Source organism: Microplitis demolitor, chromosome 3 (assembly GCF_026212275.2).
Source record: "Microplitis demolitor isolate Queensland-Clemson2020A chromosome 3, iyMicDemo2.1a, whole genome shotgun sequence".
Lineage (NCBI taxonomy): Eukaryota > Metazoa > Arthropoda > Insecta > Hymenoptera > Braconidae > Microplitis > Microplitis demolitor.
In genome coordinates this window covers 3625002-3644785 of record NC_068547.1, presented here as the reverse complement: position 1 = coordinate 3644785, position 19784 = coordinate 3625002, and the positions used below count along the sequence as shown (strand labels likewise).

The window sequence follows — 19784 nt, the reverse complement described above, 5'->3', positions numbered from 1 at the left end:
TTCTACCCTAGATAAAGAAAATTTAATGATGACATTTACGATTAACAGTTTAACATTCAGTATTAAATTTAGTTATTTTAAATTTAATTTGACAGTTCAAATTATATTTTAATTAAAATTGTAAATAATTAATTTTTTGTAAAAAAAGAAATTTAATGATTATTTTTTACAGGTAACCTGTCTAAAAAAATATTTTGTATATTATTTATTATTCTACATTTGAATAGAACTCTGGGCTCATAGTGTCGGAACAAAAATAAACTTTGACTCCTCGTTAAACTTTAAATGTAAAATTTATACTCGTTAGTAAATTAACAATTGTACATATATATAATCTTCTCTTCAATAAGGATTTTACAAACTTTCTACTAAAATAAAAACTCAATATTAAATATTAATGATAATTTTTAACAATTTTAATCGTTTAATTAAAACGTTAATATAATTTGATCATAAATGTTAATTTATTTATGAGAACCTGTTAATAAAGTGAATTTGAATGTAAATTAATATTGATATCGATCAATAAAAAAAAATCCAGTTTAAAATATAAATAATAAAAGTTTAATTATTCAGTCGCCAAAGGGAAAAAAAAATTATTTTATCATTTAATTTTGAATATTTAAATATTTTAATTAGATATGTATTCAAACACTTTTTAAATCGTAATTTATTGCTTTTTATTTTTAAGTAATTAAAGTATGTTTTTTAATGCTTTTACTCTCAAATTTATGACAGGTGACACTTTACTTAAATTAACCAAGAAATCACTTTATATTAAATTTTGTCTAAAATATTTTTTAAAAAATTTTTTACGGTAATTAAAAATATCTCATTTTTTCAAAATATAAATGACTTGTCATTTTACCATATTTGATTCAAGAAAATCACTTTCTCAGTCTATTTCCATTTTACCCTCCCCTATATTTCTAAACTTTTGAACTTCTGACATTTTCTAATAAATATCAAAACAAAAATTTGAAAAAAATGCATATTAAGAGCAAATACACTGAGAGATAAAATAACTTTTAAAAGTATTGTTTTTTCTTCTCACAAAAACTTATACTGGTTGGAAATTTTCAATTCAATATATTTTGAGTGCAAAAATTTGAAGATTTCATACAAAATCATTCTCTACATCGAAGAAGTCTGAGTTCAGCTCGAGATCTGCTGATCTTTTCTTGTGTTCAGAAAAATTTAGATCTTCTCTTTATTAATTTCCTTAAAAAAATTATCGTTTTTACAAAAGCGATTTGTTTTCATGTATAATTGGCTTAATTTAAAAAATTGATTAATGTTTATATAAATAAAATTTCCAATGATAATTTATAATTAAAAGTAAAAAAAATTTAACTGCCAATTATAAATATTACAATAGACTTCAGCATCAAAAAGATAATTCACCTTAAAATCTTAAGACATGAAAAATAAGAGAATAAAATTAATTGTATGAAGAACAATGGTCTTACTTAATGGAGCATTGAATCGACAAATCAATTAAGCGACAGCATTATCTGGTTTAACTTCATAGCCTTTACTTGAGTTCCAGCGGTAGTTGCACTGGCAGTACTTAAAAATAGTGTAGGACATTAGCTTGCTGGATCGGTTCCATCAACAGACAGTAGTCCATACGTTAACGCCTGAGCGGCGTTCCAGGCTTTTCAGCTTTTCACACACGGGATGAATAGATACGGGGGCACGAGCTCCAGAGGGGCTACAGGGTGACGGTGAGGATGAGGATGAGGATGAGGATGAGGGTGAGGTGGAAAGAGAGAAGGAAAAGGAGGGTGGCATCACACTGGCAACCCGCCAGACAGCAAGTAACTTATTATATCTGGCATTAAATTATTATAGAGACCGCGCCACCTTCCTTTTCACCCTTTCGACTCCCACTTTTACCCACACACAATGGGCACAGTGAAGTGCATAGGAAACGATTAAATCCAATGACGAATTATAGAATTATGTTTTCGTAGTCGCAGCACACCCACACACCCTCACACAAAATGTCTTTTCATATATACGTAGAAAGCTAACGACCTCTTTTTGTACGACGCTGAATTTATCTCAAATTTACGGATTTAAATTTTAATAACGTTCGGTTATTATGTCTGTGTATATACTTTCACCCACACACGTCAAACCGTAAGTGTAATTATACATCTGTCAGATAATCGTTTTGCTTCTGTAAATTAAATTATTTAAGTCTTCGATTAGTATTAAATATTAACTAATTTATAAATATTTTAGAGATTCATGTTAGGTTAGATGATATCGTCATCTTGATAACTCAATAGTTCAAGTACAGTATTAGCAATTTTATACTCGCATCACAAATACCTGATTAATAATAGATATAAGAAGATGGAAGTAGAGTTGTATTACTAGAACAGATACAAGTACAAATAATGGTACAGTGCAGCTGCTCATGTTGTTGAAGTTGATGCTGCTTTTCATACTAAGGCTATCAAATCCTTATACACTATGGAGTATTCACGAGTAGATGTACTACTCGGTGCAATATTGTGTTATTCACCATCAATTAGTGAGTATTACTATTCTCGGCTTTGAGATTATATTTCTCAAAAGAAAATTCAAGAGAATTGTATTGTATTTTGTATCAAAGAGAATTATTATTCAAGTATTGTCTTACTGTTTATGAAAATTTTTTTTTCTTTTAATCTTTTCTTGTTATTATATTTTAAATTAAACTTTCTAAATGAAAATTTATTTGAAAAATTTTAATTTTATAATACAAGAGATTTCCGAATTATCTACGGCTGATAACTGTTTTGTGAGTGCCGACAGTAAGATGTGAAGAAAATAATATTAACGTCGGTAGATTTTTCTTGGGGTACAAAAGAGGAAATTTTGAAAAGAAAAAATTTTTAATGTAAAGTTTATTGTCCTATAACTCGTAAAGTATAAAGCAGATGTAGCATAAAAGTACGGGTAAAATAAACAAGTAGGCTGTAGTAGCTGTTTAGAAAATAGGAAAAAAAATTCTGAGATTCAGCAGAGTTCCGGTGAAGAAGTTTAAAAAAAAATTGAAATTCTGGTTTAAATTTTGGAGATACGCGAAAAATGATGATGAACAATTTTGTAGGCCTTGAAATTTCCTATGAGATCACGTATTTTGCCGATTTTTCAGAATTTTTGCTGTAACTCAAAAGTCCATTGAAAAAACTTGAAATTTTCTCTACGGATCTACAGCTTTTTAACAGAGTTTGTTTTTTATTTAAAATTCAAAATTGTGAGTTAAATATTGGAGATACGGTAAATGTGATAATAAATGATTTTGTAGCCCTTTCAATTTTCTATAAAGTCAAGTATTTTTCCAATTTTTCTGAATTTTTGCCCTAGCTTAAAAGCCCATTAAAAAAATACATTTTCTCACGCTGATCACTTTTCACCGAAAAGTTCTAAACTTGAAAACTAAAATTGCAGCCCAAATTTCAAAGATAAGGCAAAAATGACAAGGAACGATTTTGTAGCTCACTAAGTTTTCGACAAAATTACGTATTTTTTTCATTTTTCTAATTGCTCATTTTCGCCCTAAATTCCATTGAAAAAACTTAAAATTTTCTTACAAACTTTGACTTCCTTTCACCGAGTTTTGTTCTCCTTAAAAATTAAAATTCCGGTTCAAATTTCTAAGATGAGGCAAAAATGACCAGGAACGATTTCGTAGCCCACTAAATTTCCGACAAAATGAAGTACTTTGCCCATTTTTTAGACTATGGATTGCAGCTCAAAAGCTCATAGATCAAATTCTTCAAAACTAAAAATCATATCAATTTCAACATATGGCCAAGTTCCATTGATTCAAACCGGTCCCAATTTTTGGTCATGACCTGATAATATTTGAATGCATCAGTCTTATATTTTCAGCCAAGTTAATATTTTCTTCTGCATACCTTATGTATGTATCTACCGTAGTACACATATAGCATATATATAACATATTTTTTTTTTACTTCTTCAAATATTTATTTTTACATATTAATATACTTAATAAGCATAAGTTTTTATAAATTTATATTTTTTTACCCATCAATTATGATACATTTATTATCATAGAATTAAGTTACTTGTTTGCTCAAAGTTACAAATTAAGTTTTCATACATCAATTATAAAATATATAAATACAACCGTTAGCTGTAACCTCCTATATTCCAAAATATTTTCTATATATTAGATAAAATAACGTAAGTTTTTATTCTTAATCTTTAATCTTTGATCAACGATTAAACTAAAATAATATCCAAAAAAATTGATTTCTAATCATTTATTATCGTTTTAGACAAAGATTATCAGTGACAAGACACCTTTGTTATCATAAAGCGCAAAAGAATATCCTAGAGGCATTAAAAAAAAACTTCACATATTGATAATTATTTTTTAAATAAAAACCAAAAATGGAGCGACGTAAGTTGATACATTTTTTTTTTAATTCATTTAATTAATTCATATTTACATTTTTTAAAAAAAAGTAAAACAAATATTTAATTAATAAAAAAAAAATCAAATGTTGAATAAAAAAGAATCAGTTTTATTTCATAAATTAAATCAAACTAGTTATCATAGTTATATCATTATAAATCACGCCACACAACCAATACATTGATTGTAAGTTATCGGACGATTCACACACGTGTTTATAAAAATGCACGTCAATTAATAGTAAAGCAAGTATCAAACAGAGTACGTCATATATAGAGTACTTTTACTCATTAACACTGATGGTGAACTTCCGCTTTGGGTCAGCGGATAATATTTAAATTTATTTTATTTTATTTTATTGTAAAATATAAATCTATTTAACGAACAATTAATTATTTAATTCAAACCATTAATAAAAATTATTAAATTTAATTTTTTTTTAAATTTATGATAATTTTTATTTGAAATAAAAAAAAGTAAGGGTTTAATAATCAGCACACTGTAAAAAATCGGGCGTAAATTCGGAGTAATTATGCATTTTAATTAAATTTGAATTCACTCTGTCACTAGGAGTTACATTTAAAAAAAAAACACTCCGCATATGGAGTCAATAGGGAGTTTATTTTGCCAGCGTGATTTTGGAGGGATTTGAATTTTTTTTAATTATTCACTCCGATTCGGAGTTTTAATATCAAAATAAACTTCCATTAGTAATTAATTTTACTCCAATAAATCCACAGTCATGCACTCCACATTAACTCCAGATTTAATCCGCCACTCCGCAAATTTTTTACCGCGTGATATTTTTATTTACGGTTATATTTATTGAATTATAAAAGAACATAAAATGAAAAAGAGCAACAAAAATAAATGATGTATTTATAAGAAATTAAGGATCTGGGATAATTATTAAGTGTAACCCCCACTAATAATTTTCCTACCTTGACATTGAGTGTAAAATTGCTAGATCATACAAAATACTTTTTCCGATTGGCTAAAACATTATATGAGTCTTGACATTGTCATATATAAATCCAACATCTTCTTTCATTAAAACTCTTACTCAGTATTAAAATTGTCGCAGGGCAATTTAAAATTGTCCACTACATGTTTTTTTTTTTTATCATTTGGTAATTTATAATAATTATAGTATTATTTATAAACAATGACATGAAATATTTAAAATTTTAAATCGTGGTTGTAATTTTACGAGATGAAGTTTTAAAAGTACTTAGTAATTTTTCTTTTTACGCGTCATCTAAGTGATTTAAATTAATTACTATATTTTTTAAGGACAGTAAAAATTTAATTTGAGGTGCGTTAAATAATTTACTTTTTTTAAAATAAATATTATTATTAATAATAATAATAATAATTGATAAACGTCATTCATTGCGTAATTATTAATTACTAGTAATTATATACTAGACCACAATGTAAATCTATCCATTAATTTAATACAAAACATAATTGAGATGTAGTTACGACAGTACTCATAATTTAATTTTCAGAGATTGAACCTTGAAAAATTATTTCGACGTAAATTCTCATTTTTTCGTTATTTTTAAAAATACCGCCGATTAATTAATTTGTAATTACCGTAGAAAATTTTATATTTATATAAAAAGTCATTGCTAAATTTTTTTTTAAACGTAACCGGAGTTAAAATTTAAAATCTCCATTTTTTCAATTTATCCATCTACTTTCAGTATCATAAATAATTACAATAATTGTTCAGTAAATTATTTAACTTGGCCTTGATGCTTATAAAAAATTTTAATTGCTTATTAAAAAATAGTGAAAATAAAATATGAAAGTAATAAAAAAATTTGAATTTCGTTCATGGCCAAAATATTTATCCTTATCCCAATTATTAGCTCCTTAGGCAGGGAAATAAAATAAATCATTTTCTTTTTCATGGTCATTACTAACGTAATATTTATACTCTATACTTTTATTTATTTTTTTATCTACATTTGTATTGAATTGTATTGTATTGTATTGTATGTAGACACAATTTAATAGTAATAGTACTAGTATTAGTAGTAGTAAAGTAGATACAATCCTCACTCTACTCAGTCATGGATCAGTGGTACTTTGACTTTGTTTAATATAATTTGTCGTCAGCACGTTTTTTATTCCTTTAACTTTGAGTCAGTCAATTATTTAGCGTCAGTCATAAAGATACGATCGTTCAGTCTACACACTTATAAATTTATAAAACTCATCAATTTTTTTGTCAATCAGACATAAAAAGTTTATATATTACTACATAGATTTTTTTTTTAAATTATTTACAATCATGAATAATTTTACTAGTGAGTTATTGCATATTTTTTTTTTTTACAAAATTGAAAAATAAAAAATTTGAAAAATAAATAAATAATTTGACAATTTTTAAATTCAGGAGCATCAACGGAAGAAAGCCTTATGATTATAAGGCACGATCTCAAATGTGAGGAAATGGATCGTTTGGAGGGTACACATTTTTATGGACAACGCGCACATATATTTATAACACTTGGAGCATCTGTGAGTTTACTTATTATTATAAATTAATGGATGTTTATTTAAAAAATTATTTATCTAGGGTGACTTAGCTAAGAAGAAAATTTATCCGACACTCTGGTGGTTATTTCGGGATAATTTATTGCCAAAGACTACAACATTTTTTGGGTACGCGCGTAGTAAATTAACTTTGCAGGATTTACGTGACAGGTGTCATCAGTACATGAAAGTTAAACCTGGTGAAGAAGAAAAGTATGAAGAATTTTGGAAATTAAATAATTATGTACAAGGACCTTATGACTCGGAAAAAAGTTTTGAAAGTTTGAATAGCGAGCTGGTAAAATATGAAAATGGCTCTGAAGCCAATAGATTATTTTACTTGGCTCTCCCGCCCTCAGTTTTTGAAGAAGTTACTGTTCATATTAAAAATAGATGTATGGGTAAAAAGTATGTATACATATATATATATATATATATAAATATAAATATTTTATAAATTTATCGGTGTAATTTTACACAAAGAAAGAATTTCTTGGAGTAAAAAATTGAAGACAAAAACTTTGAGATTTGAAAACATTTATTGACGCAAGAAATTTGTTTTCGCGCCAACAAATTTTTGTTTCTGTGTATAAATTTCTATAAATTTTTCAGAGGCTGGACAAGAGTAATTATTGAAAAGCCATTTGGTCGGGATGCGCCTTCGTCGCAACGTTTATCAGATCACTTGGCTTCTTTATTTAGCGAAGAACAAATATATCGTATAGATCATTACTTAGGAAAAGAAATGGTACAAAATTTAATGACTCTCAGGTTCGGTAATAAAATATTTAATCCAACATGGAACCGCGATAATATCGCATCTATACAAATAACTTTCAAAGAGCCTTTTGGTACTCAAGGTCGCGGGGGATATTTTGACGAATTTGGAATAATACGCGACGTTATGCAGAATCATTTACTGCAAATATTATCTTTAGTTGCTATGGAAAAACCTGCGTCCTGTTGCCCCAATGACATCAGGTATTAATTTTATTATTTAATTTCCACAATCACTAGTACTGTGATTTAAATCCTTTTTTTTTTGTTTAATAGAAATGAAAAAGTTAAAGTTTTAAAATGCATAAAACCTTTGGAACTCAAAGATGTTGTACTAGGGCAGTATGTTGGTGATCCAGATGCCGAAGATCCTGATGCAAGACTGGGATATCTTGATGATCCTACAGTTCCATCAAATTCAACAACTCCAACTTACGCGGCGGCAGTTTTGAAAATAAATAATGAGCGATGGGATGGAGTTCCATTTATTCTCAAGTGTGGAAAAGGTTGATAAATATTTATTTATTTATTTTACTTTATTTGTATGAATTATTATTTTATTATAAAAAATTTTTAGCATTGAATGAACGTAAGGCGGAAGTACGGGTGCAATATTTAGATGTACCAGGAGATATATTTGACGGGAAAGCTAAAAGAAATGAATTAGTCATCAGAGTTCAACCAGGTGAAGCTTTATACATAAAGATGATGACTAAAACGCCAGGAATAACATTTAATATGGAGGAAACAGAACTTGATCTCACTTATGACAAAAGATACAAAGTAAATAAAAATTACATAATTGATTTATTTATATTTTTATTTATTTAATCTGTACACTGTAAAAAATTAGAAGTGATCCCGATTTTATTTAAATCCGCATTCACTCCGATTCGGAGTTTTAATATTAAAATACTCCGGAGTAAATTTCAATCTTAACTGGAGTTTTAACATTAAAATAAACTCTTTCGTAGTAAATTTTACTCCAATAGGATTAAATAAATAGTCACCCACTTCGCATTTAATCCGTGAAACCACAAATTTTTTACAGTGTAATCTTATAGTTAATTAACTAATTAATTAATTATTTATTTATTTATTTATTTAGAATTTAAAGCTTCCTGATGCTTATGAGCGATTAATATTAGACGTATTTTGTGGATCTCAAATGCATTTTGTACGAAGTGATGAGCTGTCAGAAGCATGGAGAATATTTACTCCACTACTTCACCATATTGAAAATGAAAAAATCCCACCGATTCCTTACAAATATAAGTCACGTGGACCAAAACAAGCCGATGAAATGGCTAAAGAAAATAATTTTGTCTACTATGGATCTTACAAATGGCCAGAACATCGTTAAATTATTTATAAAAATCTCAAGAAGTCGCAAAAAAAAATTTCATATTTTTTTTAGCGACACGCTAACAAATTTATCCACTTTTTAAATAATTATTTGAAATAATTATTAAATAAGTGCCTTAAATAATTAATGCCCACTTTCTATACAAATTTTTTATACTGAAATTATTTTTAAAATAAAAACCGTACGACTGTACGTTAAAATAATAAAATTTTATAACAAATATATTTTGTTAATTATTTAAATATAAATAATAATTTTTCATTGATAATTTATTAACTAAAGATAAATAAATTTTACATTTTTTTTTTTTTTATAAATAACTTGTACACAATTTAAAACGCTTGTACTCAAAATAATATAAAGAATAATAATTATTAATTAAAACAATGATTTACATGAATTAATTATTATTCATTAACAAATGCCGCTACTTTAAAAAAAAATATATATGTTGTTTAAATGATAATTAATTTACGAAGACATTTCATTGGTTCTATATATGTTAATTAAAATAATTAAATCTTAATCTATGATATAACACGTAACTTTCAGTTATTCTCATTCGATTACACGCACATTCAAATTTATATCGTAAATTATCTCATGTTAATTAATAATTACGTTCAATATAAATAGTTGTTATAAATTTAATGAGTTAAAATTAAAAAAAAAATTTCTCTCACTCACTCACTAAAATTATTTAAAATTCAGTGAAAAAGATTTTATCTATTTCAATTTCACGGGTTGAAAACCTTGCAATCGTAACACTAGTCAATACTTTGAATAACTAATTAATGCATCAGAATTGTTATTAGTAATTATAGTTATGATAATAATAATAGTATTAATGATCTAATGCCTAAATCTATTGTACAAAAATTAAAACAAAGTGCTCGAGTATCATATTAATGAGTATTATTTGAGCCAACAGATTGGGATTAATTTATATTTCACAGCGAGTCATTTCCAGCAGTTTGTCCCAGTCTATACTAGTTTGAAAGACTTCCTGTTGTAACCACAACTCGTAGTGCTGTTTAAATTCATCTGTTAGCTCAACATTCGCTCCTAGTACGGACGTTATCGACGTGTCAAGAGGCTCCATTTGTTCATCTTTATTTACATGTATGTATCGTCGGTTATTAAATTGATCAACGCATGCTCGAAGTGCACATTCTTCTGCTTGAAAGTCCCATGGTCTTGCTTCGAGATCTATAATTTAATAAAATTAGCATTTTATTTAAGGTAACACCCAGTATCCGATCAGGGAACTATCGGCCATTCGCACTTATGGGGGTCGCTTACTGAGACAAGGGGTCAAGGGTCTAAGAAAACGTAACCGCAGCTCATCAACTAATTTTGCAAATTTTTCTTTTGGTTTTTTTTTTAATTTTGTTTTTTTTGTTATGATAGAAAGTCTGTATATCAAGTGCAGGAGGGAAGGGATCGATTATTTGTGACGCATTATTGATAGGAGAGCCGCAGAAAATTTGACGGCGTGACAAAGAGGGGAAGGGAGGTCTAAAAGGTAAAATTTTGTGTGACGTTTTATGAACGGTCCCCTAGTATCCGATCATTCGTGTATTTATGTATCTATATATAGCAAATTTTTCTAATTATAGACATACGGATAGATGAAGTGATCAAGTACTAGTTCCCTGATCGGATACTAAGTCTAGCTTTATACATTTTAATTATTTAATTGTAAATAAATAATTTAATTACCGTTGCCGTATGCCCAGTCATCATTAAGACGATGCCGTACTTTAGAATAAATAACACTTATTGTTTTCATATTTGTTTTACGCCATTGCCTGCCTAGATACTTTGTTTGCATTTTTAAAAGTTTCAAAACATACAACTGCATCATTGCATGTCTTACTTTCAAAGTTCTCTTTAATATTGGAGCTGATTTAAATACAACCAACATCTGTATCAAAATAAAATCCATGCGTTAATTTTTATTTGAATTTGCCTCTTATTTTTAATAAATACTAACCATTATTCTACTATGTTTCCATTTAGTCAGTTTATTAAGAATACGTAATAAATTAATACACGAAAATACATTTCGCCATGAATAAGATTGGCTGTCACCGATCTCCAAACTTTCAGCTGTCAATTCCGGCTGGTCACCAATTACACAAATTGGAAAATCAAGTATAGGAATCCTGAAATATAATTCATAAATATAGATAGTAATTAACACTTTATAAATTAACATCTTTAGTAAAAATTCCTCAACTCAATTTTTTTTTTTTTTAATGAATAAAAAAGACATTTCAGAAACGTCAAAAAATTGAGTTAGATTTTCTACTGTGCTCTTAAATATAGAACTACAGTACAATCCATTAATAACATATGATTTTTTCTCACTTTTAATTAAAAATAAAATTTTAATTTACACGAGAGTAAGAAGAGCGACCAAAATTACAATAATCAGATTGTACTGTAGCAAAAAAAAAGTTACTTACACATTTTTAGCTTCAATGTAAGACAAAATATTTTGATTAAGAAATTTAAGAACTAGTGGTATACAATTAGCGAATACCAAATGTTGTGACATGAATTCAAATTGATAAATATGATTTATCTTAAAGTGCTTCAATAAAAGAAGCAGAATAGCTGATACAGCTTTAACGATTATTTCTTTATGACGATTAACATCAATACCTAGTTTCATTGATTGTAAAACAGTCATTGGCATTTCTTCAGGCAGTACATCCGCCATAATATTTATACTGTCAGTCTTGGCCTTGCTCGTCGGAGCAGCAGCGAGTAAAATTTTTAACAGAGCGATCATGTACTGCGGCAGATTTGCTAGAATAGCCTGATATAAAATTTCCGTGGGGTTTTGTCTCAACGGTGGCTCGGGTGTCGTCAGCGGATTTCTCGCTATTTCTTCTTCCTTGATAATCTGTACCTCAGCCAGCGACGTGTACATGTGACGTTTGAGTGTCTGAACTCCCTCGTGAATAGGCTGGGGGAGTCCAATCAAACTGTCATTGTCTCCTTCTAGTTTATAGCCAACGAATTTTAATCTCGAGGTATCTAGAAACGCAGCGACGTCTTTCTGACGTACTTTGGGTGTCCAAGGTAGTCCCTTATTTCTAGCTGGTTGTGGTGTACTGGGTCTCGGTAGCTGCTGGTTATTTAAATCATCACAGTGATTGTTAGATTGATAAGAATCCATAGGCGGCTGGTCCATGTAACCCATCATCTCTCCATCCCCTTCATTGTCCCCGGAACCACCACCTTCAACAGAGTCTTCAGCTCCAAAGACCACAACCTCTTCATACGAACTCTGCTTCATCAAACGTCTGCGTAATTTTCGTCTGCTGGCGCCGAATGTCTGCTCGCCAATCAAATCAGTTGCACTGGCAGGTGGAGAACTAGCTCGCATCGTCTTAGCAACTTCGATAGTGTCCTCCTGATTTGTATCGAGCCCAAATTCCTCACGATACTCTCGTTTGAGTCTTCTCAGTTCGTCAATCCCGCCAAGCGAGACCAGTATCAACTTCCACAGCAACAACAGGACCTTTTTCATCGGAAAATGAGGCGCGGAACCGCTGCAAAAACACGTCACCATACCCAGTAATTTGACAATCAAAAAATCATCACCGTACGGGTGTATAAGTTCTTCTTTAAAGTTAATAACATTATTTTTATAAATACTGCTACCGATATTCTTTACTTCTTCTCTCATAACTTCAGTAATAATATATAAAACAGATATTATAACACGTAAATCAACAGAGTCAGCAAGACTTACAGCCAATTTTCTCATTGCGGAACTGGCTGTCGTATTATTCTCAATTTCAATGTTCAATAATTCAACAAACGCTGAAAATACACCGGCTTCGTAGAGCAACATAACGTTTGTTCGTGTCCACTCCTGCTGCTCTCTATCAGATTGCACTTCACCCCAGCAACCTTGAGCTAAATAAAGTATACATCTAGCAGCTTTCATACGCATATGCTTGTTCGATACCTCCAATTGATCAAGTAATTTTAATATCACTGACTTCTGCTGAGCTTCCGCAAGATTTTGCCACCATGGTCGCAGTTTGTAACTCTCCATTTGGTCATCAAATGCCTGATTAAATAATTTTTTATAAATCAATCAATCAATCAACAGCACATGCAATTTAAAAAAGTTTAACCAAACATACTTTGAGATTAAGCTGGAGTTCATATTGCTCAGTGTAACTGTACAACTCAGCAATTTCGTTGACATGAGTATCAGCGTCGTCGTAAACGAAGTCCAGGTCAGCACATTCCGCCTCATCCTGAAAAAATAATAATTCCATACTAAATAAATCTATAAATTATAATATCTAGTCCATTCTAAAAATATAAATTTTTATTTGTGACAAAAGTCAGAGGTCAGATGTCCAGCTGTCATATTAAATAAAAAACAGCTGAGTAAAAATGAAAACCGGCAAAGCAAATAAATAAATAAATAATTTAATGATTAATGATAACTTACATCAGAATCTTGTTTTTGTTGTCGATAAAAGGCATCAATACTTTTATTTGCCGCACGTTTTCCATTTCCATTGGCATCCATTGTCACCGCCTCGCCATTCACATTCATCAGAGGTCGCTGCTCGTAGTTATCACTGTTCTCAAACCTACTTCTATTATTTGTGTTTTTCATAAATCGTAATACATAATTATTTTCATCAGCCATTTAATTACTGACATCTACATCAGCATCCACTTCCTCATCCTCATCTGTGTTTATTTTATATCTTTCCTACACCAACACAGTAAAAAATTTATCACACAGTCAAAAAAAAATTACAACATCAACATACCCCACCCTTAAATATTCCATGACAAATAATAATTAATTAAATTATTTAAATATATCATGATCCTGAAGTTAGTAGACACTTAACAATTTTTGGATTTTCTTTCGACTATTTCATAAAAAAAAAACTAAAAATATGCACATGTAGAAAATTAAAAAAACTAGAGATGCAATTTTTTTTTTTTTAAATGCATCGTTGTTTAAAAATTCAACAATTATTAGAAGGCTATCAATATCATGAGTGTGAATGCAGCAGACAGACAAATTTAAAACTATAAATAAATAGAGTAAATAATTTTTAAAAAAATATTTATAAAAAATGCACTTGTCGATTTTTAAATTTTTTAAATGCGCATTTTTTTTTAATTTTATTTTATTAATTATTTACTCTATTCATTTTAAATTTGTCTGATGTCTGCTACACACACTCTTATCGTAATATATCTAATATTGAAAAATATATAAAATAAAAATACACACACTTATTCACATTTATATTGATATATATAAAATATACCAATTACTTGTATGTTATAAATACGACATATGACAGAACTAGTAAATGATGAGTCAAGTCATCATACTTTTAAAAAAATAATTACAGTTTAAATGGTACTCAAGTTTTCAAGTATCAGAGTTCACTTGTAGCAGCATGATCTAGAGTTTTGAGTCTACAGACCTGTGATATGAGACTCAGAAAAACTCCCACTTATGTTAGCTTTAGCTTATTATTTGTAAATATATATATCTATATATATGTACATTTCCCATGGATGTGACAGGCACACACACAACAAAATATATAAAGAACGAATACTATTGGCGATTGCAAGAGTCCTTGTAAGCTTTAGAGGAAACTTAAACGTCCAATAGAATACGAGAATTTGGTTATTATAAAATTACAAGTGTAATCCTTGTGTACAAGTTTATTGTTGGTAAAAAATAATAAGAGTTCTTGTGTTGGTGGTCTTTAGTCCTGTGCAGTGGATCAAGATCCAGTATTCAGTCAGCAGCCAGTTCCAGTTTCCAGTAAAATACCGAACACAGAAAGGGAATATAATTTAAGAAAGAGACTGGGGATTGGAGATAAACGTAAAAAGACAGAATAAGTGTGGCGACAAAACTAACAAAGGCGACATCAGTAAATCTCGGATCGCTAAATAAAAATATTTAGTTTTTTTGTTAGTAATTATAAATATATTTTGTTTATTAGATTTATTTATTTATCAATGAATTGTTTTATTTTTTAAAATTATTATTTAGGCTAATTATTATTTATATTTTTCTGCAGGTGAAATTGTCAGACATTTTCCGGCTTTTGTGGTTTACAGTAAACGTGACTTTGTTTGTTTTATTTGTAAAAATGCAGGGAACTATTATTGAAAATTTGAGCGGTAAAAAACTATCAGTGCTCGTTGTTTTATTGATTATTGGACAGATTATTTGTTTCTTAATTGGCGGTCTTATTGGTAAGTTTATTTATTTATTTACTTATTTATTTAATTCAAATAATTAATTTTAAAAATTTGTATTTCAAGCTCCGAAACCAGCAGCTAGTCAAAATATTCTCAGCACAGCATGCAAAGATGACAGAGTAAATGGTAGTGAGCCAGGTTTAAATAAATGGTATTATTCAAGAGGTAAAGGTGCTTGTCAATCTGTTGATATGTATCATTATAATTATGAAAGTCAGTATCAAGCTTTCCAAGTTGTTTGGACTTTTCAAGTAAATATATTTTATTTAGGAGAAATTTAAATAGAGCCACATTCTAATTTTTTTTTACACTATTTATTTATTTATTGACAGATGCCTTTACCAAGAGATGGTATTGTGTTTGATTACTCAAGATGGCAACAAAATTTAATTGGAGTGTTGCAAATAGAATTTATTTATCACAGTCAACTGCAACTTGGTAAATAAATAACATAAATTACTAATGAATGTTTGAAAGTACATAAATTACTGTTAAATTTATTTGATAGCACCGCGAACTCAAATTTTATTGGACGCACGATTGGCATATCGTAATAAAGGTGATCCAGATGACGCTTGGAAACCCTATGCTGCATCAAAAATTGAAAGAAATTTGGAATGTGTTTTAAATGACGTAAGTTTATTTAAACCCAAGTAACACAAAGACAACTTTAAGATGCCTTTTAATAAAACATACAAATGTTGGTCCTAGTCATGGGAAATTTGTGTTCTTAATTCTGAGCCAAAAACGTCATTTCAATTAAAAAGTCGTTTAGATGACAGGCAATTACTTGTAATTTGCTTTTTGCCGTCCTTCTGATTTTTTTATCAACATTTTGATGTCTTATCGATAAGTCAAAAAACAGCCTTAAAATTGTCATCTTATAGATGTCACAAAGCAAAGTGTGCTACTTGGGTATATAAACTATAATTTAAATTATAAAAATGACATAATATATATTTTAATTAAATTATTACAGCAATCAGACAGCTATAGTTATAATTGCAGTATGATACCTTTGTTTGAATTGGGCTCATTGTATCATGACTTTTATCTACTTAACATACGACTTCCTATTGATACTGAAAAAAATATAAACCAAGGACTTGGTCACATTGTGGATTTATGGCTGACTGTAAGTATTTAAATAAATAGTTTATTTATTTAATTTTCAACAATTAATAATAATAATATTTGTTTTAGGTGATTAATCAAAATGGAGGATTCACAAAAATTTGGGTCAGTTTAAAAACAATTTTCTTCCCTATTGTTTTATGTTTTCTTGCTTGGTACTGGAGGAGAATACATTTATTGTCACGATCTCCAGCTTTATTGGAGTACATGTTACTGGCATTAGGATTAGCTCTGTCATTTTTAAATAGTAAGTAAAATAATTTAATGACATTGTTATTATTACTAGTAATTAATTATTAATTTAGTGCCATTGGAATACTTGACATTGTCTTACGACATGCCATTTATGTTGCTCCTAAGTGACATTAGACAAGGAGTTTTCTATGCTGTACTTCTATCATTTTGGCTCGTTTTTGCTGGTGAACATTTGATGGTAACTAGACATAAAAAAATTATAGTATATTTTATTATACTTTATTTAATTAATTAATTAAATAAATTTTCCCTAAAGATTCAAGATGGGGATCAAAGAAATAGTTTGAAATGCTACTGGCGTCATTTGAGTGCTGTCTTTGTTGGCTGTCTTTCGTTATTTATTTTCGACATGTGCGAACGTGGTGTCCAGTTAAGAAATCCATTCTTTTCAATTTGGGTCACTAATATAGGAACTAAATTAGCAGTATCCTTTTTGTTTACTAATTAACTAAAATTTTAATTATAAATTACAATTATTTTCCTATTAGAATATAATAGTTATCATTTATTATTCTCGCTGGAATATCTGCTGGATTATATTTATTATTTTTAACATACATGATCTGGAAAGTATTTATAAATATAAGTATTAAAAGAGCAGCATTGCCGAGTATGAGTTCTGCTAGACGATTACACTACGAAGGTGTTATATATCGTTTTAAATTTTTAATGGTTGCTACTTTGCTCTGTGCATCTTTGACAGTTATTGGTTTTATACTAGGACAGGTAATTAATTGATTATTTATTGATTGAAAAATAATTTATTTATTTAAATAATTCAATAGGTTGCAGAAGGTCACTGGAAATGGGATGACGATATAGAGTTAGAAACAACATCAGCATTTTTCACGGGTGTCTATGGAATGTGGAATATTTATATTCTTGCACTATTATGTCTTTATGCACCTTCACACAAAAAGTGGCCAGCTGAACCGTCTGGTAAATTATTAAATTTATTAAATATTATTTTAAATAATTACCGTATGTATGGCTTTTAATATGGCTCTAAAATTTTAAATCTTGGGTCATCTTATCCGCCAGATAAAAAAATAAGAGTGGATTTTTTTTTATATGTTATTATTTATAGGCCTGTTTGACCCTGACTGACAAGGTCTAAATATATATAACCAGAGAAATTAAGCGACTTTTTGTTAATAATCAAATCTTTTCACGAGCCAAGAAACTCAATTTTATGGTGATGGTTGAAAAGGATAAATAATTTTAATTTTTTATTTTTTAATACTAAATTTGTTTTTACTGAAATGTTAAATATTAAAATTTACATTTTAAAGTTTTAAAAATTTTTTTTTCACAGTATCCTTAATACAGAATAATTTAATTTAAATATCGAGCAAACCTCATCACCATCCTTAATTTTAGATCATTTTTACGACGCTTATTTTTTTACAATATTCAATGACCTTGAGCTGTCATTACAGTATTTAAATTTTATTAATTAATTTGGAAAAAGTTCAATTAATTTAAAAAAAGGCAACGTACTTATAATTTCACTAGAATATATATATTAAAAAAAATTACAACTGTCATCAATTTGTAGCTAAGTGATATTTCATAAATAAGTTACAGTAAAATCACGTCAAGATTATAAATAAAAATTTCAAAATTTTTAAACTGAAATTTATTAAAATAAATTGTTTAAGTAGATAATTTTAACTTTATTTAATTAATTAATATAATTATGAGTTTATTTTATTTTAAAAAATAGGAGGAACTGCCTGGGAATGTCTTTAATTGTAAATTGTAAATTAAAAAGTTCTGCGTAATTTAGTACCATAAGTCAACATACGGTAATAATAATATATTAAAAATGTATTCAATAACTTGGAATTTTTTTTTTTAGACCAAAGCTTAAGCGAAGAAATAGAATTTGCAAGATTACCTACTGAACCAAATGAAATGTTGTCCTTGACAGCATTCGCACGTAAGACTGCGACTGAATAAATAAAAAAATTTTAAAAAACAAAACGAATTTAACTGCCATGACGAAGTATTTAGGAAACAACTTGATCAAGAAATATTTAAAACAAACAAAAAAGTATTTGTAGAATGATAGTTTAAACTAGAAAACGGATAATGCACAAATATGTGACTGATATTTTTCATTTCTCATAATTTTTTTTTATCTATTGATTAACAGTGATATTATTTAATACTATAGAATACTTATAAATTAATTTATACAAAATAGTTTTATGACGCACAAGTATAAGTAAATCAGTCTTCAATATTTTTCACTAATTAAAATAATTTTTTTTACGACTTAATGAAATAAGAGGACACAGGAAAAGATAAATAATTTATTAAATTTATTTGGTAAGTCTCAGGAAGTACTTAAAAAAAAATTAATAAAATTATATTTCATTATTATTTTTAACGCACTACATATCAATGTTGGGCATTTATATATATTTAAACAATCAATCAGTCATATTTATAATCGCAAATATGAAGTATTAATTAATTTAAAAATTATAAGTACCATAGTATTAATCATTAAGTGTAAAGTTTTTTTTAATGCTATAAATTAATAACGTAGTAATTTTATAAATATATATTACAGTAATCAATTTTCAATGAAAAAGGTCTTCCTGCAAGATTTAAATTATTTATTATTAATAAATTAATCCTTGCTAAATAAAGGTCTATAAATCTATACACTTTATTAAATAAAAATTTGCAAGGTGCAATAATGCGGGATTTTTAAATATTCATTATAATTTATAATTTTTTTTTATATTTTACAAGTACTTAATCTTAATACTATTATTGTACGATTTATTCTAACTCTTTGTATATTATAATATATTTCTTAACTTTTGTACCGAATTTTTAAAAATAAATACTTATGTAAACTAGATTTTATTTTTTATTTTTCATATTTCTTATCCATCTGGAAAAATTACAATGACCAAAGATAAATAATTATCCGGGTAAAAATAAAAATTTGATGTA

General features: G+C 28.1%; 3 protein-coding genes across 9 annotated transcripts; 2 read left to right on the top strand and 1 right to left on the bottom strand.

Moving 5' to 3' along the window:
* Positions 1-3950: 3950 nt before the first annotated feature.
* LOC103576601 (glucose-6-phosphate 1-dehydrogenase) lies at positions 3951-9332 on the top strand. Of its 3 annotated transcripts, XM_008556898.3 has the most exons (8): positions 3951-4209; positions 4305-4429; positions 6852-6976; positions 7035-7399; positions 7604-7972; positions 8045-8274; positions 8346-8551; positions 8877-9332. In XM_008556898.3, the coding sequence occupies exons 2-8, from the start codon at positions 4420-4422 to the stop codon at positions 9129-9131; spliced, it is 1560 nt and encodes a 519-aa protein (XP_008555120.1). In that variant the 5' UTR covers positions 3951-4209; positions 4305-4419; the 3' UTR covers positions 9132-9332. The 3 variants fall into 3 exon arrangements, with proteins under 3 accessions (XP_008555120.1, XP_053593750.1, XP_008555118.1); XM_053737775.1 differs by lacking the exons at positions 3951-4209; positions 4305-4429 and adding an exon at positions 5615-5759; XM_008556896.2 differs by lacking the exons at positions 3951-4209; positions 4305-4429 and adding an exon at positions 6480-6762.
* A 134-nt stretch (positions 9333-9466) lies between these two features.
* On the bottom strand, positions 9467-14691 carry LOC103576600 (striatin-interacting protein 1 homolog). 4 transcript variants are annotated; one of them, XM_053737768.1, is made up of 8 exons: positions 14428-14691; positions 13952-14075; positions 13621-13890; positions 13304-13420; positions 11606-13227; positions 11131-11302; positions 10857-11061; positions 9467-10343 (listed from the first exon to the last, which is right to left on the bottom strand). In XM_053737768.1, exons 3-8 carry the CDS (start codon positions 13822-13824, stop codon positions 10078-10080), a joined length of 2586 nt encoding a protein of 861 aa, XP_053593743.1. In that variant the 5' UTR covers positions 13825-13890; positions 13952-14075; positions 14428-14691; the 3' UTR covers positions 9467-10077. The 4 variants fall into 4 exon arrangements, with proteins under 4 accessions (XP_053593743.1, XP_053593744.1, XP_053593745.1 ...); XM_053737769.1 differs by having other exon boundaries at positions 13952-14056; XM_053737770.1 differs by lacking the exon at positions 13952-14075 and having other exon boundaries at positions 14430-14691.
* Positions 14692-14786: 95 nt separating this feature from the next.
* Positions 14787-19689, top strand: LOC103576599 (protein wntless). Of its 2 annotated transcripts, none has more exons than XM_014441252.2 (12): positions 14787-15128; positions 15239-15416; positions 15486-15673; positions 15755-15860; positions 15931-16055; positions 16402-16557; positions 16626-16803; positions 16862-16989; positions 17068-17235; positions 17310-17537; positions 17597-17750; positions 18673-19689. In XM_014441252.2, the coding sequence occupies exons 2-12, from the start codon at positions 15311-15313 to the stop codon at positions 18771-18773; spliced, it is 1638 nt and encodes a 545-aa protein (XP_014296738.1). In that variant the 5' UTR covers positions 14787-15128; positions 15239-15310; the 3' UTR covers positions 18774-19689. The 2 variants fall into 2 exon arrangements, with proteins under 2 accessions (XP_014296738.1, XP_008555113.1); XM_008556891.3 differs by lacking the exon at positions 18673-19689 and adding an exon at positions 17899-18019.
* The last annotated feature ends 95 nt before the right edge of the window (positions 19690-19784 follow it).